This window comes from Lepisma saccharinum, chromosome 1 (assembly GCF_977018435.1).
Source record: "Lepisma saccharinum chromosome 1, izLepSacc3.1, whole genome shotgun sequence".
In the NCBI taxonomy this organism is placed as follows: domain Eukaryota; kingdom Metazoa; phylum Arthropoda; class Insecta; order Zygentoma; family Lepismatidae; genus Lepisma; species Lepisma saccharinum.
The window spans coordinates 187,007,034-187,034,692 of NC_139229.1; the positions used below are offsets into that span (position 1 = coordinate 187,007,034).

Sequence of the window (27,659 nt, forward strand, 5' to 3'; positions counted from 1 at the left end):
CAAATAAAGCAGTTCACAGAGCTAAGAAATTCAACAACTCCGAGTGAACATGAACTGATAAATGAAATTCATGTCATAAATAGCCTGAATAAAGGTTATTATTCATTAAAATAAACTCCGAGGCGTAACAGAGCTTGCCAAGTGGCTTCCTTACATGGTCAATGCATCAAGTTCTGTTGCCATGTTTAACTGGCTTTTGATTTGATTTTTATTTGAGTTGCTGTTTTAAGTCCACTTTATGCACAGTAAGGCTAATCGGGACTGGACCTACCGTTTAAAGTGGGATCCGAACCACTTGTGCTTCCACCGGGTATCGAACCCGGGACCCCTAGATTACAAGGCAATGACGCTACCACTGCGCCATGGGGGAGGCCCTTAACTGGCTTTTGAGACCAGGGAATCAAACCCAAAAACACTCGTCCAAAAGCAAGCATGCTAACCACAGCTAAGCAAAAGCATTTTAACAGTAAAAAGAAAAATATGTTGAATATGACCGAAAATTCTCAATCATGTGTAAATGGTCAAATATATATACAGTAGAGTTTCGTTTATCCGACCTTCGCTTATCCGACATACCACCAGAAAAAAAAAATCATCAATCGGCAAAAATAACTGCAAGTTGCGAGCATGAGTGTAGTCTGTTTTTAGTTTCTCCCGACTCTACCACGTGGCACGTCCACCTACACTATGACTCATGTGTCTGTCATTCGCTACTCAGTGCAGTGCAGTTTATCGTCTGTTACATGCGTATGTCTGTGTGTGTTAATTTGACAAATGTCGTTGTGTTGTTTAAAAGTTGAAATTTACGATCAAAAATTTCTTTCAATCATCACAGGACTGAACTTTTGAAGTACTGTACGTACTGTGTTTAACTTCAGACAACTCTGTAACTGTAAGTTCATTTTTTTCTGTATTGTTGTAAAACATGATTACTGTATTAGGTTCGTAATGTGTAAAATTATTACATTAGTTTGACGTTTAATAGGCTTTTTCTTAACACCTTCCTATTATCCGACATTTTTGCTTATCCGACGTTCTGCTGGATCGTTTATGTCGGATAAGCGAGACACTACTGTACATATGCCCTAACTAAGAATCTTATTTTTCATAATGTGAATTTATATTCAGTAACATATTATCTTTAAAAAAATGAGAAAGTCATGAAAATCCTCTCCCTAATTTTTAACTTGGCAGACTTGTATATTTCTACTGTGAGACAAAACTGACAGTGTAATAGGAAAATGGCCACATGAGAATGCAAATATATCTCCAAAGGATTGAAACATGGAATCTTAAAAATAGCATATCATAGAAGGTAGCATATTTCTGTTGTAGTGAAATTAGTTAAAAAAAAAGAAGTACTAACAATAGTGTCAGTTTAAAAATTCAAGCACATTAACAAACTGAATATTTATCAATAATTTATATTTTGCATCGAAAAGTAAATACTGGAAATATTTAAACAAAGTAATCAGATTAAAATGTTTATCATTTTAAATCCTTATTTTAAGAATGCTCTACATTCTGTAAGATTTAAGATCATTTCTAACATCATTTCCACTTAATTTCCTGTACATAATTGACAGAATTCACTCTGAAAAGCAATCAGTTCCCATGTTCAACAGAATGACAATTCTAGTTCTGATACATAATAAAATATGTCATTAGGAACGATTTTGAAAGTATACAATAAGTATACAAGAAATTGGTAACCAACTCTCTAAGATTTTTAAACAACACATTCATCATCTGAGAAACATTAGTTACGTTGCATGCAACTTTTTGCATTAATTTTAAATTATACACCATTTATATGTGTCACTAGATGATTATGCAGTATAAAGTTCTGCAATATGTTAAATTACTTTTCAGGTAATATTGTATTAGCAACATTCCATTAAATAATATGAGGAAAGTTTCACATCAAAATTAGTTATACAAACTTTAGATTCATTATATTAGCATAGTTCCATTTTCAGAACAATATATCAAATGCAACATTACCAAACTCATTTGTCGTATTATAGAGCCAATGTTGTTAAAATTTTTGAATCATTCTGACAACTGTACATAATTCACAAAAAAAAAATATCACAATACAGGCGCGCTCTGACTGCCATTATAAAACATCAAAATTTACGCAAAAGATGTAACACTAAACTTCCATAAACACATCCCTTGAAAAACATTTAAAACAAATCCATAAGAAACATATAACATCTATCAAAATATAAAAGAAGATAGTTTACCAAAACATCACAACCGGACACATATTCACTTGAGTAAAAGATGATAAAAATAAACTTGTCACCTGGCAGACATCCTTTTTAAATTCAATTACAAATTTAAAGAAAGATAAATTTAGTAATTATTTATGCCTACAAGATGATTTATTTTATTTTTATCATGTATTTTCAAGGTTCAATGCTGAATGTATTTCTTTCAGGTGCTTAAAATAAATATGAACATATTATTACAAATACCCACTAAAAATGCATCACAGAAACAACAAAGCGTATTTTAACCACACAGTATAATTAGACTAGACTTCCATTATCCACTCAATATATATATATTTATATATATTAATTCTAATTCTCCCACAAAATTAAAAGAAAAGCTGTTTATATATATATGTATGTGACAATATCCACATTTTATAGATAATTCATTAGATTTGACATTTATTATCCCTTGAGAGAAGGAGAATTCTACAAATTATTTTTACAATAATAACAGAAATAAAAACACATATACACAGAACCGAATAGTCAAAAAACCATGATTTTTCTGTTGTTACTCCAAATAACGGTTATAAATAATTGTTACATTTTCATGCTGAAAGAAGAAACAAATACACAAAAAAAAAAATTAAGGATAGTAATAATTTAAATTTTAGTTTGTCATCTGTGCTGGGTGATGTTTACATGGGGGGATATCCCCCTTTTCTGGTTGCATTTTCTAAACCTGGGGCATACTATATTTAAATTCCCCATGCATCGAAAGAATTTTCCCCGCACTGGAAATTTTGCAAAATCACACTGCATCTGTGTTTAATTTTTGTCAAATATATACACTTAGGAAGTTCAGTCTTTTGTGTAGATGTGCTTGCAGATGTGTAGTTAGAGTTAGAATTAATTAAAGTTCAAATTTTGTCACTAGATTTGCAAAGCATTTTGATACAGAACTAATACAAACTTTACAACTAATTTCACAATACACACGCAAAATATAGTCTCAACTGCAAGAACATGTTCAAAATTAAATTTTGGATTTGGATTGGATTTTCTTTTTCATTATTTACTTTTACTATTAATTTGGAATTATAATCAGATCATTTTATTATTTAAATATATAATTAATTTCACTTCTGCTCAGGAAAGAGATATATAATTTGCAGAAAAAGGTCTTTTTCAATAAACAAAACAAAATATTTGAACTTTGGATATAACAACAATTTTAGATTATACTGTTTATGCTGGTGGATTTCACTCCATGGCACTGGAAGAACTAATAACAATTATTACTTCTATAATAAATGAAAGTTTAATTTATTTGCTGCTGTGTGTTATGTTTATGATTTTTACTTTTGAGTTCCACAAGAAATGAAACATTATGCAAATTGTTACTATACATTTATATAGGCAAGCAAAACCATTAGAATTCATATTTTTACAAAATTCACATATAAAAATTAACCAGGAACCCTACATTTAATTGTACCTCATTAAATATATAAAACATAAAACTGGTGTACACTTGATTTACTTTACTAAACAATTCAAAGTATGTATGTGGTAAATGAATATCAATGGTTATGGAATTAAATTAATTCATTACAACTAATATGGATGATTCATAATATTGAGGTGCCCTCTAATTTTCTCATTCTTCTAAGGAATTAAGAATCTGATAAGAAAAAAATAAACTAAAAACACAGCATTATAGATGCATCACAAAAAGTACTAATTCTGAACTTATAAGAGTATAAAGTGAGCATTTATCCAAAAACACATAACATATAACTACATAATAACAGATAAAAATTATAATGTCACACATCATCTGCCACAGAATTGAGTTGTATTTGAGCAAGAAATGATTTACATAATGGCAGTTTTCTCACTAATGACACTAAAAAAACATGTTATTACCTTTCAGTACTAACTTTAAATTGACTATGTGCAACTATAAAGAAGGGTGTACCAAAAAAATACAATCCTTACATAAAACTTTCTACTAGTATTCCTCTTGGAGTGAATATTGTGAAAAAGTACATAATTTGATTATCTTGTTACACTTAGTTGCAATTGTTAAATATGAACTAAAAAAAGTAAAAAACATCTAAATGAGAAATATATTGAAAAAGGAACTTGCCCAGTTTACAAAATAATGAAAGAAACTAACTGTTTCAGTAAACAAACAAAAAAAATATCTTGCATTCCATACTCAGATGAAAAATTGCCCACACTAAAGTTACATTTATTAGAAAATTATCAGAGGCACAGTTTTATGTTACTTTATCATATTCTACAGCTGCATCTATTTGGTACTTATGACAAGAATAAATACAAATTTAAAAACATACTTTAGATAAAATTAAACCCACACATTATCATTGTATGCTTAATAAATAAAAAAAATCCCTAGAAGAAAAACTCCTCAAATTAGTGTAATCAAAAAAAGAGTTTGAAAACCCTTTATGCTTGTGAATAACAACTGTGTATTATTACAAGCAATCCCCCTTTAATGGTCTTAAAATGGACAACACAGATAGAGGTCATCATGAAACTATAAACTCCCACCTAAAAAAACTAGAGCAATATAACTTATTTTCTATCTGGTTTAGGAAAAACTGAACATTATATGTCTCAGTAGATGCCTATTACACTCTAGAAGAAATTGACCAGACCACACTTTTCCATTGTTATATAGTAGTGTATCTATTTTATTAAACTTATGGAATTGTAATAATAGCATCGTATAGTCTCTTTATATTAGGGAAAAAATGTATATAATATGCTTCTTTCGTAGAATGATGTCAACCCATTTAGCACAGAGTAAACAACTAAGTTTGTTCTACAAAACCCATATAAGCTTCATTTATCATTTCACTTTCTTTTCGTGGCAAAATTTGGTGACTTCAAAAAGTAATGAATGATTAATGAGACCATCTGGTACAAGCAAAGATGGAAAGAAAGTGCAGACAATAAACAGGGTTTTGATTGAATTACACTATTTTCTGATATTTCTGTTTTACTGCTGAATTAATTTTCAATTATTTCACACCCACCGATTAATGATGTGTGTGTAAATGTCAACAATGTTTGGTACTTCATTGTATTCTATCACAGGCAGATCAATATATCTGGTAACTTTAGTGAGATGGTCATTCATTTCTGACCAATAATTAACAGTTATTTGATGTTAATTATATCAATATTTGTGAAATAATACATTAGTTACATTGTTCTTATAAGTTTAACTATTTTTGAATCTGATACTAGCACACACACACTACTGTGTATTCTTCTGATATTTCACAAATAAATATACTTTTGGATCACAAATATTTTTCTGAGTATGGAAATACTTGTTAATTTTTAAAACATAATATATAAATAAAAGCTTACCAGGAATAACATTTTCATGAAGGAAAAATGCAAATCGAGACACACACACAAAAACATTCAAATGAATCTTTCTCAATAGGTGCATAACCAGCTTTGTTCCTATTGTAATCACTACTGTCTTCCTGCATAGTCTAAATGTTCATATATTTACTATCTGATGATTTCTATTTCCTGACTTTATAAAGCATGACAATGAATATGTATACCATCAGATAATTGCAATGACAATTTCATGAAAATAACTAAGAACTGATACCTCCATGGATAATTTCCACACATGTGAAAGCAAGATATTTTCACAATACAACTAAAATTACACAACAAAATAAGTTCTATATAAGTACTTGCATGGGAACGTTTACTCTGTGCACCATCACAATTCACTTAAATACATTCAGACCGTGAACACACGTAACCACTGATATAATGCATCCATTCTTAAATATAAAACAAAATTTAGATTCCACTTTGAAAAGAATCTACCTTGTGGTACATCATTCTGAAATAAGGCTACAATCAATGACTTACTACTGTGCCTTAATTGAATTGTGCTATAGATTAGCTGATAATGCTATTGAAAGAAGAGTGTAACACCCTATAACTTTTGTACTCAACTGTTTCGCTAGTATAACTCCCAAGTTTTGTCAACTGTATTATAATTTTTTCTTTACATAACATGTATTGCTGCATGTTGCAATTAACAAATTGAGCACTGCTACTGTGCTAGCCTATACTAAGTGACAATATTCGTTTCAAAATTCTGAAGAAGGTCGTTGACATATCTATTATTCTTCTCTACAGGAGAAATATCTTCACAAATTTGTAAATTCGAACAAAAAAAAAAATTCTACTGAACCAAACAAGAAAACGAGAAACAATAACAAAATTAAGCAATCATGTCAATTACATGATCACAATATAAAAACAATTCATAATTCTTTTATTAAAACAGTTTAATGTATCTAACGGATACTTATATATACGTTTAAAAAAAAAAACTGAATATAATTGAAGTTGAGAGCACCTAGTCTGATTTATTTTTAGAGTCTTCTGCATTTTTGTTGCTTTGAACTACTTCACCATCTACAAGTGCCTCCTCTTCACACCTATCCACTAACCCACGAGCTACGAACAATTTCTCTGTAGGAAAATCCATCACCACAGTAACATGAAATGCCATATTTGCTGAGGCAATCACATACTCACACAGAGAGAACCAACTGAAAGCTGAAATGGAAAAATGTGTAAGATAGGCCATGATCATTCGAATCCAAGTACAACAAGAAAATCAAGCTGCCATCTCTCGTTCAAATTAGCCTTATACACAAAATGTACACTTCTTCAAAGGTTATTTGGCCACCAGCTATCTTTAAAATAAGTCTCCTTACCAGATGATAAAACACCTTGTTGAAAGATGTATGACACAAAGTTGGAAACTATAAACTAGGATTATAATAGACAATCAAACATATAACATAACAAATAACATAATCTGTTAATGTATTCAGTCAACATGCATTTACTCATTCGGCAATCCATCCTATTGTGTTTATTCTACAATATCATCCAACAATACAGTCTCAATATCCAAGCTGAAGTTGTGTATGAAGTTTTAAAATTCTGAAGCAACCCTTGTTTCTTCTGCCACCGGATGTCACATAGAATCTGCTACTTCCACTTGTTTTGTATTTATATTTACTGTGATAAAAGTGTAATCTGTAATTCTTCTGTAATCTACAACAACTCACCAATAGCATATTTGCGCAATGATTCAGACAATACTAACATATATACTTGTGAAATATATTTATTGCTGTAGTATTGGTGGAGCTTCCACTCTCTTTCAGCTTCTACAAAGATTATCCACAAAATATGTTGTTTTGCAAATACTGTACTGCAGTCATGGTGGTGTGCATGCATGGTGAGTTTGTTGATTCCTTGGTGAGAAACGGATGCCATTTACAGAATTTGAAAAGCATTTATGCATTAAGAAAATTGAGGTTTATGCATAAAGAAAATTGAGAAGCCTGCTACATGTGAAATTCCGGATGAGATACTGACTTGGAGCATCTGCTTTATTATCATTAGAAGGTACATACAGTGCAATGGAAGTTTATCAACATCACGTTTTTCTGCGGTAACTTTTTTCAAACTTCATGGATACACGTGAGAGCAAGGTAGGTAGGTACACCCGTATCAGCAGATGGTAGACCAGATCGGACTATTTACAAGATTATTAAAAATTTTATTCCATTCTTTCAACCTCTCAAAAAAGTGACACTTTTATTCTTATCACTGTAATGCATGAATGCTTTTGAAGAACAATCACCAAACTAGTCACCGGTATCAACCCACTCTGCTGGCTGCCCAACATATAAAAAATTCACTTGTACCTATAAAGTTTGAAAAAGTTATCGCAGCAGACAAATGAAACGCTGCTGTTATACTTGAATCCACAGAGTACGAAAGCAAAATCACCGACATACCAGTCTCTACTCAGAGACCCCACAGCTGCAATAGAGAGAAAAACCAGGGTTTTCTACTAAAGAAATCCACGCTGCCGAAAGAAACCTGGAACAGGTTAATACCCAATGGAACAGTACCTCCACGACTGTACGGCCTTCCCAAAATACACAAAGCTTCTGTACCATTACGACCTATCGTCAGCGCCATTGAATGCCCTACCTACAGACTGGCCAAATTCCTCACGGCACAACCTCTGACGGTCAAATGCCAACACCATGTCAAGAACTCATCAGATTTCATCAAGATCCTGCAGAACATCAGTACTTCTCCCGGTGACCTTCTAGTTAGCTTTGACGTACTATCACTCTTCACCAGAGTGCCTCTTCAAGATTGCTTGAAACTGTTAGAGCAACACTTCACACCAGATATCATCCGCCTCTTCAAACACACCCTGACTTCAACTTACTTCAGCTACAAGGACATGTACTACAAACAGACCGACGGAGTGGCGATGGGACCCCCGCTCTTGCCTGCAACAGCAAATTTCTTCATGGAGAACTTCGAACATGAGGCACTTGGTTCAGCTCCACAGAAACCTACCAAATTTTACAGATACGTAGGCGACACCTTTGTCATCTGGCCGCATGCGAAGCAGTGCTACAGATGTTCCTGGACCATCTCAACAACCAGCACTCAAACATCAGATTCACTATGGAGACAGAGAGCAACGGCAGCCTTCCGTTCCTGGACATCCTAATCACATGCGAACCGGACGGGACCTTAGGACACAGCGTATACATGAAGCCCACTCACACTGACCTATACCTTAATGCCAAGAGTTTTCACCATCCAGCTCAGCGGTCAACCGTACTCTCTACATTGTTTCACCGGGCCATCTCAATCAGCGACACAGAGCACCTTCAAGATGAAATAAGACACCTGTGCACAGCTTTCAGACAGAATGGATACACGGAACACATCATCAACAAGACACTGGAGCGAGTAATGCACAACAAAAACAACCAACAAACAAACCCGGAACCTCCAGACAACCAAGAAAAGAAGAAGATAGCCATCATCCCATACACTGGAAACCTCTCCGCAGTCATCAGCTGCATTCTTGCAAAGCAAAACATTAAGACGATCCACAAACCACCACAGAAAGTCTGAACCCGACTTCGAAACCCTAAAGATGACCTAGGACAGAAGACACCCAGGGTTTAGCGTATCGTCTGTACCTGCGGTAAACCCTACATTGGGCAACATTGGAGGACAATCAAACAATGATGCAAAGAACATGCCATCTACATAAAGAATTTTCACCCAGAAAAATCCGGTTTAACAGAACTTCCATCCAAGAGGGCCATAGAATCGACTTTACAACCACCAAGATCGTCAATAAGTCATCCAATTACTGGGACAGAATCATCAAAGAAGCAATAGCCATCCATGGGGAAAAAGAAAACCTGAACAGAGACACGGGACTAGAACTAGACCCAGCCTGGTAAGCGATAGTCGACTGGGAGCATGGACATCGTAGAGATGGCACCTGATTGGCCTGCCACCTGCACCGCACCCTTCCCCCATCAAATACATGAAACCATACTCTAACTTTTCTCTGCACTTCAATCCCTGAAGATGAGAGTGACGTTAGCTCTCGAAAGCTCGTAAGTCTATCCAGAAATCACCTGGCTGATATCCCGAGAGAACTTTTTCAACGAAAAACGTGATGTTGATAAACTCTTGCATGGCATTGTAAAATACATCAAAATCTATAATGGAGTATACAACATGTGAAATGTACAAAAATTCTAATACATGAAACACACTGCATTTTTACGCAAGCGACTACATCATATCTTGTCACAAAATACAGGAACTTTCTTCCAACGAACACATAAAAGGGCACCCCGAGTTGCCAGAAATTTAGCTTCAAAAATGGGCCATGGCTCTGGGGTGCATAGAGCAAACAAGAGTTCTTCCTCTTCTGTAACTGCTGTCAGAGAGAGGAGGGGGTAGCATCACTGAAGATGTAGATCTTCCAAGGTTCCGGAGATCAGAGAGAGAAAGGTTTACTCTGCCTTTTTCTTGAGTAAAGACATTGTCCAGTCAGGATTGAACTGAAGAATAGAGTAGGTCAGCAGATGAGATAGATTTGTCGTAGGAACAACCCAGTCATGAAGCCTGCACGTATTTGTCAGATACGAAGAGACCACATGGCTGCTCGAGGAATGCTACGTAACAGTGGAATGTATTTATAAAGGACTGTCTGATGCTGTAGAGAAACACATGTACCAAGGTATTGTGAAATTCAATCTGCAATCAGTTTCTTGAATGTGATCAACTTTGTGTGATCCATGGAGAAGATGCCATAAGTAATTCAATGGTACAGAGATGAGTGTGACTCTTCAATGAAGGATTTGGAAATGTACATACAAGATTTGTGCAGTTGAAGAGAAGATTCGAGGAACAGACAATTCACCATTATGCCATTTTCCCTGCATTATCCCCAAAGTATCATGGTCACTATTTCACAAAATTTTGTCTAATAAATTTCATTATCGAAAATTGTGTACATGCTATGGGTCTCAAAGATTCTTACTCAAGAACAAAAAGTGAAATGGCAGGCAAACAGGCATGTGCATTGGCCTTTCTGACACTGTACAGTGAGTAAGGCGATGACTTCTTTAGGCATATAGTTACAGAGAACAAGATGAGATGCAACCCTGAATTGAAGAAGCAGTCCATGGAGTGGAGGAACACTTCGTCACCAAGAAAGACAAATTCAAACAGATCACTTCAACTTGAAAAATTATGTGCATAGTGTTTCGGGACAGAAAAGCCATTCAACTTGTGGACTTCATGCCTTGAAGTCAAGTCAGTTTCAATTTGTCAGAAACATGTGTCATCTACGTAATCGGAGATGACCTACCCCTATAATTCTTTATAAGTTTTTAAAACTGTAATTGATTTTTTTCAAATATTTCAACACAATATTTTCAACCAATCTTTGATTCATACATTTCTCTGTTTCCAGCATGTGAATAGTTCCAACCGTTTACCAGTGAATGTCCGAGAAGCTATCTTAAGCTGGAGGAATCTCCCAGCACGGTGCGATTACCCTGGCTCCCTTTAAATACCTTGAGGTGGAGAAGGAAACAGTTTCCCAAGTAAGCTAATTCCGTGACCAGGGTAATCTCCTTCTGGCAGATTCCATCCATCACTATCTCCTCCCAGAGGCTTTGCTCCTCCCTCACCTGGCAATCATTGACCTCTTAGCACCTTCCTATGCCATTCTCCCCCAATGGCCTTTGTGTCTCCGCTAAACATAGAAGCTGCGTTGTTTAAAGTAGAAAAATTTCTCAGGAACAGGAATTGGGTTCACAAATTACATACTGAAAAGGGGAAGTAGGGAAAATATATCTGAGAGTGTGATAGAAACAGGATAATCTGAACAACATTGGAAAACCAGTTCCATGCTAATTTTAATTTGACATTTACTTCCGTCTTCCTGATTTGTTCTATTTGAACAGGTTTTGTGAAAAGGATAAAGGTTAAATATTGAAGATGAAGCAAATTAAATAAATTAAAATTTAAAGCTTAAGTAATTAAACTAATTATATGCTGGCATTTTCCTCATTTTTGTAAAAATATACTTGATTATTTGCTCTGCCTAACCTCCAAAAGCAGTGAGAGTACTCCTTTCGTATAACTGAATATTTTTGAAAGAGAAAGGTACTAGAAATAAATTATAGATATACAACCTTTGTCAGAAAAGTAAAAAGTAATTTATTCAACTTACAAATTAATGGTCCTAGGTCTAGTCAAAATAGTCCCCTCGGCTATCTGTGCACAGCTGCCACTGTTTCTGGAGGTCATGGAAGCAAACACAGAAAGCTTCATCTGGGATACTTCTCATCACATCTGTCACAGCTGTTTGGATTGCTACAATATCTTGGCCAGATATTCCTGGACTGATAAAGCAGTATGGGGCCTTGCATTGTCATGCAATAAGAACCACTGCCCAGATGCCCACAAATCAGGACAATGCTGCCGAATTGCTTGAGCAAACGTTTCAGGATGTCAATATAAAGGTTTTGGTTTATCGTTTGTCCTTCAGGCAGATATTCATGGTGCACCAAACCTTTAGCATAAAAAAATGCAAAAAACATGGTCTTTGTCACTCTGGGATTGTCATGCACAAAATCTCTGCCCTCCCGAAACCTTTTGTGCCATTCAAAGACATGGCTTCTCGATAATGCCTCGACACCATATGCTTGCTGTATCATATTCCATGTCTCATTAGGGGGTTTCCCTAGCTTAACACAGAACTTAATGTTAATTCTCTGCTTGGAATTCACGTCCATCACATCACTCATGTTAACTTCCAACTAAATGCACCAACGAGCCAAACAGTGGGTTGCTAAGCACGACCCTGCCATCTAGTGAGTTTACATGGAAACATTTCCAAGCCCATGTCTATTCAGAACACACATCAGGTGACTGAATAACACCCTTTTTTTGTGTTCGAATATCACAGGTAAAGACTAAAAAAATTAGTCCAGGAACTTTTTTGACAAAGGTTGTACTAGTTAATTTAAGTTGATTTTCCTACCCTCTGAAAAACATGGGTATCCTTGTAGACTCAGGAGTTCTAGCCACCCACAGCTCAAGCAGCAATGTTAACAAAAACTTAATGTTTGCGCCATTTAGGCAGTCTTGGTGTCAGTGGAGCATGAGAGATTAGCCCTGTCTAGTTGTTACGTACCTCCACATCTCTATTAGGGATTCCATTTGCTCCTAATGTTGTGAGCAAAAGACTCGGATAATCTCAAGTCAAATAAACGAAACTCTCGATTTACCCTTAATAAAGGGTATATTCCTTGTATACTAGCTTAAAACATTTGTACAAACTTACGATTTTTTCCTTTTTGAAAAAAAACCAAGGCCAGAAGGAAAGAATAGAACATGATAAAAGCCCATGTCGGTACTTTTTTTTGACTACTTCTTACATCTACTCCTCCATCGATACTGCCAGACTGTTGACAAGTTGATTATTTGTAAATCTCGTCAGGTTGACATCTAAAGGTTGCTTGCTCTATCCAGTTGAATAATTGAATAATAAGTAAGGTTAACATCTACAGGTTCGTCTATCCACTTGATCTAGATGAGGAGACATCAATGAGAAAATATGATGCAATTAGATAACAGATTTTCCTTCTGATGCTGGTTGTCTGTGACACACTCATTGACAAAATAAAAAAATGAATGAATTCAAAATTCCAAAGATATGCAGCATACAACTGTAATATAATACTCAGGGCATTACATGTCCCTTCACTTGTTGCCTCTCTTTGTACAGACATGTCTAGATGGTTACAGACTGGAACACCGAGGTCGTCTCGTCATCATCTTGTAATGAAGGGGTCCCAGGTTCGATACCCGGTGGAGGCACATACTGATTCGGTTCCCACTTTAAATTGTAGTTCCAGTCCCGTTTAGCCTCAATGTGCATAAAGTGGACTTAAAAGCAAACTCAAGCAAACAGTGTGGTGTATGGTCACATGGTATGTGTTAACCAATCAGATGAATGTTGATTGATTGGATATACCGCGTGAGGCACCTAAAAGTACCACCTGAAATAGCTAAGAAACCAGAAACAGTAGCGATGTGAGGTTTGCGGGAAACAATAATATCAAATGGGGCTCGTAAATCGGAGGTATGGTGTGGGTCAAAAAATATCGACAAATGGGGCATCTGGAGCAAAGTCATATTTTTTTAAATGGAACGATATACAATAACATGCATAATATAAAAGAGAACACGCAGAGAAACACAATGCCGTTGGTCTCATGCATCTACTGCACATAGGAACGAAGATATGGCCATGCGAAAATATGTAAACAAATGAACAAGTGGCCCACTTGACCGTCAGTACCACGGCATGTACAAGTATGAGATGTTGGAAGCCATTGGACAAGATGAAGACAGATCGTGTTAAAGGAAGAAAAAATACCGTAGACATCGTCAGCACCATGTATTTGACAGTGTTACAGCATAATGAAAATTACCATGACAGTATGTCGAAGAACCACTGCGTAAGAAGCGAAAACCTGTCAAAGTGTGTGTTCAAAGTGGTGGCCGTCAGCTGCGATACAGGCAATGAGGCGCCCACGCAAAGATCCTTGCACAGAATGTAGCATCTCGTAGGGAATGTCCCTACAGGCTGCAGTAATGCGGTGTTGCATATCCTCTGGAGTTGTTGGCACATCCCGGTAGACAGTGTCCTTCAGCTTTCCCCACAGGAAAAAGTCTAACGGTGTCAAATCTGGGGAACGAGCCGGCCATTTGACATGCCCTCCACGTCCAATCCAACGATTTGGAAATGTATTTTCCACACATGCTGTAGCACGTCTTGCACTGTGAGCTGGGCACCCGTCATGTTGGTACCACATTTCCCTCCTTGTCTGAAGTGGTATGTCCTCCAATAGTACAGGCAGTTCATGTTGTAAAAACTGTATGTACTGGTCAGCATTCAGTGTCCCTTGTATAAAAAAAGGGCCAATGAGATGTTCACCCACTATACCACACCACACGTTCACACTCCATGGGCGCTGGCGTTCCACTTGGCGAAGCCAATCTGGATTTGTCACCGACCAATAGTGCATGTTGCTTAGGTTGACATTTCCATGATTGGTAAAAGTTGCCTCGTCAGTGAAGAGGATACGTGACAAATCGGGTGTGTCGTGTCGTAACATCCATGTGCAAAACCGAACACGGTCCACAAAATCATTCCCGTGAAGTTCCTGATGGAGGGAGATATGATATGGGTGAAACTTGGGTGTGTGCAGAATGCGCAATACACTTCGCTGACTCATCCCAGCATCCCTGGCAATTTCACGGGAACTAACGTGCGGATTCACAGCAACAGCGGCGAGAACATTTGTTGCACCTGCCTCACCTGTAGTTGGCTTGTTCCGCACACATGCTCGTGGTGTTACACTTCCGGTGTCTCTTAATTTAATAAATAACTTACCAAACAGACGTCGAGATGGCTGTCGTCTGTCCGGATATCTCTCTGCGTACACACGGTAGGCTTCTGAGGCATTCTTTCGGCATTCCCCATAAATCAGGATCATGTCCGCTTTTTCTATGTTTGTGAACACCATAATCTTCGCTCTTACCACTACGACTGCTTGCTATGAACAAACACGATCTCGTGGACATGCTATCAAAACTTGCTCTGCATAAAGGCAGTTCTGTCAGGCACCTGAGAAGTCTTACATGCCGTGCTACTGACAGTCAAGTGGGCCACTTGTTAGTTTGTTTACATATTTTCACATGGCCATATCTTCGTTCCTATGTGCAGTAGATGCATGAGACCAACGGCGTTGTGTTTCTCTTCGTGTGCTCTTTTATATTATGCATGTTATTGTATATCGTTCCATTTAAAAAAATATGACTTTGCTCCAGATGCCCCATTTGTCGATATTTTTTGACCCACCCCATACCTCCGATTTACGAGCCCCATTTGATATTATTGTTTCCCACAAACCTCACATCGCTTCTGTTTCTGGTTTCTTAGCTATTTCAGGTGGTACTTTTAGGTGCCTCACGTGGTATTTTACTTCACGTTTCTGCCACTTTTGGCTAGTTGCAAAGATGAGGATGAATGATGATAAGATGAAATACATGAAGGAACATTCACAAACACACATGGACAGCACACAACACAAGTTCCATGGAAGATTATACTGGACATGGTTCCAGATGCAGAGCCTCATTAGTCTGCAAAATGCAGTCCAGGGTCACTATGTGGAAGTGAGGTTGACATTTGGGTGTCTTGAGAAAGGGTCACCCATTATCCCCCCCCCCCCCCCCCAGATGAACGTTGTTGAATATTCTGAACTTGAACACCTCTATTCATATGTACAGCGTTTACTTAATTGTATACAATTTCCTTGCACCAGACCGACACTGGAATGAACCTGCACTACACCTAGTGTCAAAAAGTACAGCAAACTAAACTGGCCTAATGAGATGTTAAAAGCAGAAAGTGTGTGTGTGTGGGTGTTTGATCAGTTAGCAACTTTAACCTAGTACACACCTGTCTACATAATGTCATGAAAGTAGTACATTATGATGATGAATTTTGGGGTGCATTGGCACATATGGCCATTTTGCACTCTTCAGTGTATACGAGGGTAAATACCATTACCAAAAATCCTTACTCGAGTTAAAAATTGGGTGTAAAAAGTCCCTTGAGAAAGGTTAAAAGTGCAAGTTGTAAAGGAAAATTTAAACAGAACATACACAACACATTAAAAAGGTAAGGAAACATTAAAGGACTTCCCAAGAGAGTGGAAAAAGACCGTGCTTCTCCAAAAGGAACACACCAGAGGCAAAGATATAGCACAAGCAATGCAAGCACTGCTTGCATTATTCAAATACCATTTAATGTACTTAATGTTTTAGCCTTATTTAGTTTCCATCGCACTAGATTTCGCAAAAAATTACGGCCGCAAACTCCCTCAGCAGCACTGTAGCAAGCACCAGCCTCAATGCTTGCAGCTGATCTGCAGGAAAATAACGCACCTGATGGAGTCACATGGCGAAGCGTGAAATTAAGAGTGGAACCCGTCCACAACGATTCTACCAAAAAGCTCTGTTTGCTGAGCTTGCGTTATTCCCGAAAATAGCCAAGCTCAACCGAAAACAGAAGGATATATTGTCACCAAAAACTAGTAACGAATATTTGTCTTCATCAACACGTAAACAAGATCGCGAATATAACAATAATTCTTACTTGTTACTCATAAAATAACTAAAATAAGTTGTTATCATTGTTCTAAATTCCATATATATATATATATATATATATATAATTTTATATTCCAATTTATTTTAGATTTTGCGAATTGTAAAACACATAAAAAAATGGACATTGAGAGTTCGAGCGAGATGGTAAAGGGTGAGCGTTTGTGTTTCCAGGAAGTGGAATGTCTGCACCCCCATGAAGAGTTTCTCCAGGGAGGGAGGGAAGATTCGACGGACCTTGGTCTGCACCCTGTGTCCAGCTCGGTCCAGCTCAAATTACGTCAAAAGTGTTGACCCCTACCAGTGTTTGCAACTGCCAAATTATTACACAGTAATTCAAGTGAGCTGTTTCACAAATTTTACAACCACATTCAATCAATTGACAGCTTTTGAATAAAACTTGGGGTGAAAATAAAGCTATCTAAAATAGAACTCTCTATTGATATTTACACAGCACAATTAAATCATATAAATTGTACACATTATGGAACATGTTTCAAGTTTTATTATTATGACACAAGTGGTACTCCCACGATTGTTTTTGTAGTCTCCTCATTTTGTCAACATTTCCTGCCCTTGACTTTCCTTTTCTCAGGAATACTGGGCCAAATGGGAGGGGGATATGTCTCCCACCAACCCTCCCCCGGCCCCGGACACACCTTTGTATGACACTTTATTACTTAAATATTATGTATATACTCTTTCTGCTGTAATGATTCTGATTTCTGATTCCACCGCTTAATTTCTATCTCCAAACTGATCTTTCCTTCCCATGAGGGATAAAATTAAGGAATAGTTGGTATCACTTTCGGTCGTTTCAGAGATTTTCAAATTGATCTTGCGTGGATGCTTTCCAGTTGTGGAAAGACCGTGGCAGTGTCTTCACGTTTTGAGAACCTTGAGGCCCTAAGATTTGTTGAATTGTTTGATAGCGGGAAATTTCGTTTACATGAAAAGGAGTTTGGAATTTATTGTGGTGAGTACATCCATCATCTATGCATTTGTTTCTTTGGTTTGAAATGAAATTTTTAAAGTTTGTGTATAACTTTCTATTTTAATGTTTGACTCCGAATTTGATTCTTAGAGTGCCCACAAATCCTAAATTACAATCACGCAGCGTAAATTAAATAAATGAGTCCTCCCCTTTTTATTTTACCTAAATCCGTTTGGTCACCGTTTGCCCACATTAAAAAGTAATGAACAAATAAAGATACTAATAAATAAATAAGAAATTAAGTACCCCTTTAGTCGTATGCAGAAAGTTCGCATATGTAAGACGTTTACTACCATATGAATAACATTACCTGGAATTTTGAAAGTAAATGTGACGTTTGCGGATCATATGGTTTATTTTTAGAACAGTCACTTTATTATGATATTTTGACAAATGCAGTGAACGGGCCAATGAGGCTATAAACCTTCAATCCCCCTCTTGGCACGCCATTATACTACATGCTTTGTTGTACTGAAACATTGCTTGCCTCCTTCGTAAGACTACGCTTTGCTACTGGTACACACATTTGTTAAAACACTTTCATCATCTCTCAACATGGAGGGAAAATCATTGGGAAGATTAAAACTATTTCTGAGGAAATTAAAATTGGCACATTCAAGAAGGATGTGCCGAATATTTAAAATGACATTACAGACATGGCATAGTGGAGATAGCTGATATATATTACTATATTTTTGTTAATGACATGCTCTTGGGAAGAGGGGGTGGGGGTATGAGGCCTAAACCTACCCTTGAACATAACATTTAACCACACCATACTCTTGAGAGCTAACTAAAATACAGCATGAAGGAGAAATTGCTCCCAACACCATTATAAAAGTGAAGTGGGTTGTGCAAGGCAAGATTAGGCATGATAGATACATGTTATGAGGAGAGGGCAAATATCATAGTGTGTGCCAATTAGGTGACATCTATCTTGAATTCATTTCAAAACTTTTAAATTGGAATGGAGTAATGTAGTATGTGAAAAAGAACTAGTACCCATAATCAATACATTGATAAAAGTTTAAACTGTGAAAAGTTAAAAATGAATTAATCTTACAAATTTCCTTTTTTATAGGTATGAGAAAACAATGCTGGAATGCCTCTAATGTGTGGGGAATAAATCTAGATTATCTTGAAGAGCAGAGAGAGGAACTTCAAGTGCAATGCAAATATTTTTAATCAGAGATGCAACCAGGCGCGTATATTCTAGGCTACCTAGGCTATCGCTGAAGACCAGATTAAATACAGAAAATAATCGACTATCAAATGTGACTGATGCTTCACTCTCACACAACGACAGCGGGAAAAAAAGATAATATAAAACCCGCGACTCCTGTGCACCGTACTCCCGCGAGGACAGGAGGGGGAGAGTGGACCATGCTTCCTTACGGCCCGAGCTCAACGTAAGAAAAGGCTGTGCGGAAATTTTTCGTCCAAGATTTGTTTTCCTTGTGCTCACTCTATTCTTGGGGATGGACTACTTTGCTATAAAACTACCACCAGACTTCAGCGGTTATATTCTTCCCTGACCAGTGCCTGGGGGTGGTTGGTATTTGTAGTGGCTTCTTAGACAGGGAACTATTCGTTTTACAATGGCGGTAAAACCTTACAGCGATGCCAATGTGCTAACCAGCATGGGATTTTCCCAGGTAAGGGAAATTTTGAAACTAAACTACTATTACAGGAACGGGAAAAGAGTGGCTGGCATGTGATAGGGAATTTGTCCTCTAGGCCAAAACAACACTGTCCCATTGAACACATGCAGAACTCACAGGCCGCTGACCTTCAACCAACCACGCTTTACGATGTTTTCATCCCCTCTGCTGCTTTGTTTATGAATGGCTGGGGTAGACTGACTGGCCAGAGATGACAAAGGGCATTTTGCGAGTGGAAATCGCGTTGATGGAAGTTTAAGAAAATTAGGTTTCTTACTGTGTGGATTTTCTTAAGTGTATTGAGTGAGTGAATTACGTATATACGTTTTGAATGATCTGTGCTGCGTCGTGTAGTGAACGAAAATGAATGACATAATTAACGAACTATTGCCGAAACAATTTACTCTGCTTTTGCATGAGGATAAACTTCAAATCGTGAAGATATGCAGGCCTCTCGCATCGCAAAGAAGAGAAGAATGGATTTGATTTGTTATTTTGCGTTGCTCTTCTGCCACTTTAGCTAATCGCGACGATGAGAATGAGTGACAATACGATGAAATTCATGAAGGGTCATTCACAAAGAATACCCATGTCCATGCCTGGATTTGAGCCCGGGACCCCTGGCATCCTAGTGCGCTGTGGTAATAACCATTTTACCACAGAGGTTGTCAAGAGAAGAATGGAGTTCCCATCCAAATTAAATATTCAAGGTAAGAAGTTTATTATACACGTATATTTTATTCTCGTACGTAGGCCTACATAAATATTTCACAATATGGGCCTCTATATTTTATAAATAACCATGAAATATTTGAAATGTTTTCTTTATTGTTTTTATATTAATGAAATAGTGATATTTTTATAATTATTAGTAAATTGTAATGTATGTATTTTAATCGCAATGGCACATCACCTTAAAATCCAAGAAACTGAATGAAAAAGAGCCTCCCATTTGAACATTATGATAAAAAAGAAATAGCCCAGGTTTTAAACCCAGCATACGCCACTGGATGCAACACTATCTGAGTTATTATTGTCGAAAATAGGAAAAAACAAATCTATGCAACATACGGAAAAAGCTTCACACAAGAAAAGATTTCAGTTCAAATAAAAAATTTAATAAAAAAGAACCCAAGGTCCTATATCACTTCATTACATTAAAAGAAGCGCAAAAAGTAATTGAGCACCATTTTGATCTTCTGGAAGGTGGGGACTTTTGTGGGAATAGACCTCTTCTCATGGTATAACATTCTACCAAAATTCAGATTCCCCTATATTTTTTTAAACGTGGGCTGTTTTTTCTCCTTCATTTACCTGGCTACAATGAATGAGATCCAAGTTTTAACAAAACACTCCAAATTGATAACTCTTACGACAAACGGCCCCAAGTTAAAACAGCTTGAAAAACTTTGAAGAACTATTTTTCAAAATATGGTTTTTTGAAATTAAAATATTCTTTTTAAATTAAGAAGTTTTTAAGTCAACAAAACTACTGTATCATATATCATATGAAAATTAATGGAAAAGCTTTGAATTGAGACCTTTCCCAGATCTTTAGCTCAATTAAGGGAGACCATCTTTACATAAAGTTCATAGGTGAAGACTTCAGAGGGACAAAGCACTTTCTGCACCCCCTCCCCAAACCAATTTCCTCAAGAAGTGCATACATTATACATAAAAAAATATTGTTGTCAATATTGGTCTCTCAATATTTATGTAAAGTTGTGTGAGCCTGTGAGGGCCAGTGCCTACCTATTGACTGCCAACCTCACTCCCACCTGCCGAGGTGGGAGATCATCCAAACAGTTACGGGGTGACGTGTGGTCAGCATGACGTACCCCCAGTTGTTGTAGGTTTTTCATGACCAGGTTACACTACTCATTCGTAGCTCCTCAATTTCTTCACAAATGGTGCATGGCCACCGATCTTATACACAGGCTGAAATCTCAGGAAAAGTTGTTAAGCTTCCCCCAGGAGACTCGAACCTTTATGCATCCCGTAGCTATACCCCAAAGCTTGCACCTTAGACTGCATGTCCACGTTGCTTTACGTTATGCTTTACGTAAATTAAATGAATATTCCTACATTCCTGGGACTGAAGGAATTTTTGATCAGTAGACACCTTAAACATGTAGATGTTTGTGTTATCTATCTGGAAGAATCAATAATTTCAAGCCAATACTTTTGCATAGTAGTTAGGATGTGGGACATGCAGACATTACTAGGGCTGAGCCAATATCACTTTGAACCGATACCGATGCCGATACTCTTACTGATTCCCACCGACACCGATACTTGAAAATTGTAATAATTAAAATTTGTTCAAAATATTGATCAATATTGGTGTGTAAATATTCTTCTCCAATTATATGCATCTATTTATCAAGAAATTTGCTTTAGAATACTCAAGATTTGTATCAGAATTTTAAAATAAATATTACAATATGTAATCACAAAATATAGTTTTTTTGTGCAAAATAAAAAGAAAGTTTGAATTTGCATAATTTCCAGGATAATTAGACTCCGTGAAAGTATCGCACGGCATTCTTGCGGACCCCGTGATATGCCGAAAAAGTATCGGCTGGTATCGGTAGATGAATTCCAACTGATACTTTCCGATACCGATACATCAGCATCGGTATCAGTTCAGCCCTAGAAATTACCTCCAACAATGTTGAAGGAATCAAAGTCTAAACTAATGATCCAGCTTTAGAATACCTATAAACATTATGAAAGATGAAATCTTCTACATATATGAAGATGGTAGTAACTTTCGCATCTCCAAGTACTTACCCATGTCATGGCAGAGAAGACGATGTTTCAAAAAGAAGAACAGTAGACCCACTGTACTGACAATTGAAGTTATAAATAATGATTTCTTTATTGCGTATGATTTCTTTTCTTCAGGAGTCATTATTGGCATGATGATCTCGCATACCTTCAAAATCGCAAGCATATAGCTTAAGGAGCTAACCATGAAGAATATAAAAATCTTCTCGTGAATTGCTGAAAAGGAAAAAAATAAGTAAATAACTACTGGTAAGTTTTAGGAGGTTAAAATTGATCAGCGTTAAATACAAAAAATTAACAAGCTTACATAGCTATTCTTACATTTGATCCATTTTGATATCTCAAAATAACGACATAAAATCTCAGGAGTGTTATAAATCCTCACATCATTTCTTATCAGGATTTTCATAGCACCAATTTTCTAAAAAATCTATAGTAATGAAAGTGGCATAGCATTATATATATATTTAAAAGATGACCATACTTGCACATTAAGATTGTTAATTAATTGATTTAGTTTATTTTACTTCGTGTTTTGTGCCTCTTGGCCTAATTTACGAAGAGGGGGATGAGTGATAAAATTGACGAATGGACATTCACAAACAACCAAGCCCGAGCGGGATTCGAACCCGGGACCCTTGGCGTCGCAGCGCAGTGTGCTAACCACTCGGCCACAGGGTCCAGATCATTAATATTGTTAAATATCGCAAAACACATATCATAATGAAATATGGATAGTAACAATTTTAATGAAATTAAAGCCATTTTGCAGTCTTGACAACAGGTTGCACTGTGCTTCAGCAAATTAATCTGCATTTACACCAGCAAAAACCATGAATATTTCTTGAGACCGTGTGTGCTGAAACCAGGGGGTGTTAGGTGGCCTTGTAAGGGACCAAATGTATAAATTTCAACATTATTTCACTTTGCAACAAAATATTATCTTATTATCTGTGTGATAAAAATGTAATCAATTAGTTGAAGATTCTGTGTGAGAACATTTAGCTCCTTGTTTCCTCACATTTCTAATTCAAATTATTTATTTTATTTACAATTATAATGTAGAGTCTATCACCAGCAGAGTCTTTATAATGTCCAGCATGTCTGTGCATATATTCCATTTGATATTGACTGATGACATGTTACTCTGCCATTTGCGACCAATATGAGTCATGTGCAGCATTTGATGGGTTTCGGGCTGGCGATTTTATGGGTTAGGTGAAAAAGTACCATTTTAGGGGCATACCACCTTAGCTGGCAACACTGTCATGTCAAATTTCTAGTCAACAAACACAGCCAACATGTGCCTAAATATGAATATGAAAATTCACAATTCATAATTTTGCACTGAAATTTGACTTTTAAGTATAAAGTTCTATGCACCAGACAAACACTGTCATGTTGACAGGTGTCAGCTGAAGTGCTTGTTGTGGAATGGCAAGAGCATAGGGAAAGAGTGAGTGAGTCACAAATGCAGTGGCTACTAGATGTCCAGATTTCCACAAGACTATATTCCTCTTAATCCCAATGCCTATATATTTAAAATTACAGTCTGTATATTAAATGTCCTGATTAAATCATTACACTAATTATGTATATATATAAAAAAAAAGAATGGAAAGAAATGCGAAAATTTTGAAAAATTTATTCCAACTGCAACACTTTTCTTTTTTCACTGCCGCCCCCCTTAAAAAGTTGGGGGTGAAATTTTGGTGGACTGCATTTACATGTTTGTACTATGAGATGGGATCGTTATTTTCAATTGGTGGCAATTAAGAGGCAGGTAGGATTTGCCAATTTCTGAATGTCCACAAATTTTTGCACCCCCCCCCCCAAAAAAAAAATGCTTTTTCCCCCCAAAATGTTGGGATGCATATAACATGTCATTGAAGGCTGGACTTTTGTCATGATTACCTGCAAATTCATCCTATTTGCATCCTTAAGTTCGACACCAGAGCTTGATATCCATAACACAGAAGACTTTTCCTTTAAAAAAATATTTTTATAAAAAAAAGGTGTTCGTGCACACACACACACAAAAGAACTGAAATATCATTATTAGTTTTGGAGATATAACATGTTATAAGCTGTCATGTGGTGATCGTTCAGGGAGGCCGTCCACAGTAGTTAGGAGAATTGAGAGTAGCCAGTGGTACCGTAGGATCCTCTATGGAGTCCAATTTCAGTGCAGAATTATGATTTATGATTTTTCACGCAAATGTAGGGCCAATGCTTACGTACATGTAGCCTGTGTCTGTTGACAAAATTTCGACCTGCTAGTGTTGCCAGCTAAGATGATATGCCCCTAATGCACCTAGCCCATATAATTGCCAGCCCAAAACCTATCAAATGCTGCACACGACTCATACTGGTCGCAAATGATAGAGTAGCATGTCATCAGTCATCAGATGTCTATTGAAAAATTTCTTACACAGTTTTCTCACTGAAAAGGCATTCTTGAAAAGAAAAGAAAAAACAACTAAAGCTGACTTTTGCCAGTTATTAATTTATATAATTTTCTGTATGGAGTAAACAGATAATGTATAAAGCATTGAAAATTATCTCAAAGGACGAGCTTCATAATTCAGAAAACTGATGTAAATATCTCTTACGGTTTTCATGTTACAGATGATCAAAATTTAAGTTGCGCAACCTTTGAAACACACTGTAGAACAGACGGTAATAATATCAACTACTCTTCGAACTTTCTGCTGTGGATTTTGCAAGCAACCCATTAAATTGTAATAAAGCATTTGATGATGTATTTTCTAACATAAGAGGCATTTTATCTGAATTTGTTAATAAAAATAAAGTTCACTTTATGCGCAATCTGACTAATCGGGACTGGGGCCACAATTTAAAGTGGGATCAGAGCCACTATATGCCTATGCCTCCACTGGGAATTGAACATGGGATGACACAGCATTACCACTACACCATTGTGGAGGACTTGCATTTGTTAATCATAATGCTGTGCTAGGTTCTGCTACTGATGCACTTTCAGCTTGATCATTCACAACCATCCTTAAGTGAAATAATATGTGAAAATTTCACTTAATTGTTTTTAAATATCATAGCTTTAAAAACAACAGAACATTTTGAGTGTGAAACATATACGATTCATGTTGTGGAAATCCATGCACCATGCAGATAGTGCTCTGGTAGCTGAAACTTGAGCACCCACAGTGAAGGTGGAGTGCATGCATAGTTTGCTCATCATAGAATTCCTTTTTATATATATATACTGCTACATTATAGTTTGGAGGAGGAGAAACTTACAACTTTTTCAGGTATGTTATTTTTCCTCAACCACAAGGGTCGTTCAAGTCAAACTGAGACTTTTGATTTTTCAGAATAATGTAACATGCCCAGACATATATAAAAGACTGTTTATAAGACACACATGAGTCATGATAGGGGAGAAGCCTGTTAGTGCAAATGTGGAACAGCATGTTGCAATGAAATTTCTTGTGAACGTAGGCATAAAAGCGAGTGAAATTCACATATGACTTCAAGCACAGTACGGCGATGGGACTCAGCTGCAGTTAAACATTTGAATGGTGCAAATGGTTTAAAAATGACCAAACATCAGTACCACATGCACTGCCGTTGTTCTCATGAATATTCAGCAAGTTAAAAGCCTGATAATCGACAGATAACATGTTACCAACTTGCATAATGGATGCACCATTGTGTGGGAAGTTTGAATAAAATCACAAAAATGAAGTGGTTTGATGACTAAAGGCATTCTGTTGCTGCAAGACAATGCATGACTGCACACTGCTCACCACACGATTTGTCCACTACAGGAACTTGGCTGGGACTTACTGCCACACACACCCTTATAGTCCCAACCTCACTCTAAGCAATTTTCAGTGGCCATCTTTCAGCAGTGATGAAGTGGTAAAGCAAACGGTTTGACCATGACTCTGGTATACTGAGAAATCTTTCTACACTGTTGGTATCCAAGCACTAGTGAAATGCTGGGATGAGTGCATTTGTGTAGAGAGGGGTTACATTGAGAAATAAGTCTTTTCAATATATCCAAATGCATTCTGTTATTCTGAAGAAAAAAAATTAGAGTCCCAGGTTGAAATTAACATGCTTCATATGTTTCATTAGACATTACTCAAAAATTATAATGGCATAAACAACAATCACAATGATACAAATGATGTGCTATTTCTTGCATGTGATATCTGACATGGGTTCTCAATGAGAGCATCTCCAAAAAATTCAATGTTACCTTGAACAAAATAATAATGAATCAGCCAAGACTACATGCAGTACTGTAAGAAACAAAAGTAGTTTGAACCAAGTTGTTAGATTTGAGTTTTTGATCATCAAAGTAATAAGTAAAGTAGTATTACAACTGATGAATGGACTTCCTGCTTATTAACAAATTCTAAGGAAATCAATTTCCTCTGGTAAGTTACAATGTTCATTCCCTTATGAAGTACGAAAAAGTAATTGTATCAAAACTTCATTGATCACAATAGAGAGCATAAAATTCTCATTACTCAGGGAACTGTGATGGTACAAATAAAAGAGTATTGTTTTTATTACATTGCAAAATTAAAGGATTAATGCACATTCTCCAAAAATCTTATTTGGAGGGGATATCTAGACCAGTGATGATGAACATTTTTGATATCAGAGTAGATACGAGGTGCATGTCAAAAAAAAAAAAAGGGTCGATAATTTTTTATGTGGGGATGGCAACACTGATGAAGTTGAGCATGCGCAGGAGCATGCCCTAGTATTCTGTGCTTGCAACAGAGATAGAATCGTCAGAGTGGGGTTGCGTACGTGGGAGTAGCAGTAAGGTGAAATTGCTGCCGTAATACAAAATCCTGCCAAATGTGAAGTGAGATCTGTCATACGATTTCTGAACGCCAAAGGACAGAATGCACCTGACATCCATAGGGAATTGTGTGCCATTTATGGACCGACAGTGATGAGTGAAGGGAAGGTCAGGGAATGGTGCAGAGAGTTTCGGGAAGGGCTTTCAAATGTCCATGACAATGAGCGTAGCGGAAGGTCTAGTGTTCAGGCGGATGATCTGGTGGAACGTGTTAACAAGAAAGTGCACTCCAATCGCCGGTTCACAATATCTGAACTCGTCAAAGAGTTTCCAGAAGTGTGTGTGAAAACAGTGCATCGAATTGTGACTGACAACCTGGGGTATCACAAACTGTGTGCGAGGTGGGTACCAAAATTTTTTGGCCTGCTGGGTGGAGGATGGGGATGACCTCTTTTTGCACATAGTGACGGGGGATGAAACGTGGATATCCTACG

The 27,659-nt window shown here is 36.8% G+C and overlaps 1 protein-coding gene across 1 annotated transcript in view; it reads right to left on the minus strand.

Annotated features, from left to right (window-relative positions):
• Positions 1–334: 334 nt before the first annotated feature.
• Positions 335–27,659, minus strand: part of LOC146005388 (post-GPI attachment to proteins factor 2-like) — a 67,975-nt gene continuing 40,650 nt past the window's right edge. The window contains exons 4-5 of the mRNA XM_083144615.1: positions 22,365–22,577; positions 335–6,860 (exon numbers count right to left, since the gene is read on the minus strand). Of these exons, the coding sequence (XP_083000741.1) occupies positions 6,658–6,860; positions 22,365–22,577 (416 nt within the window). The 3' untranslated portion in view covers positions 335–6,657. The remainder of the gene's footprint in view (positions 6,861–22,364; positions 22,578–27,659) is intronic.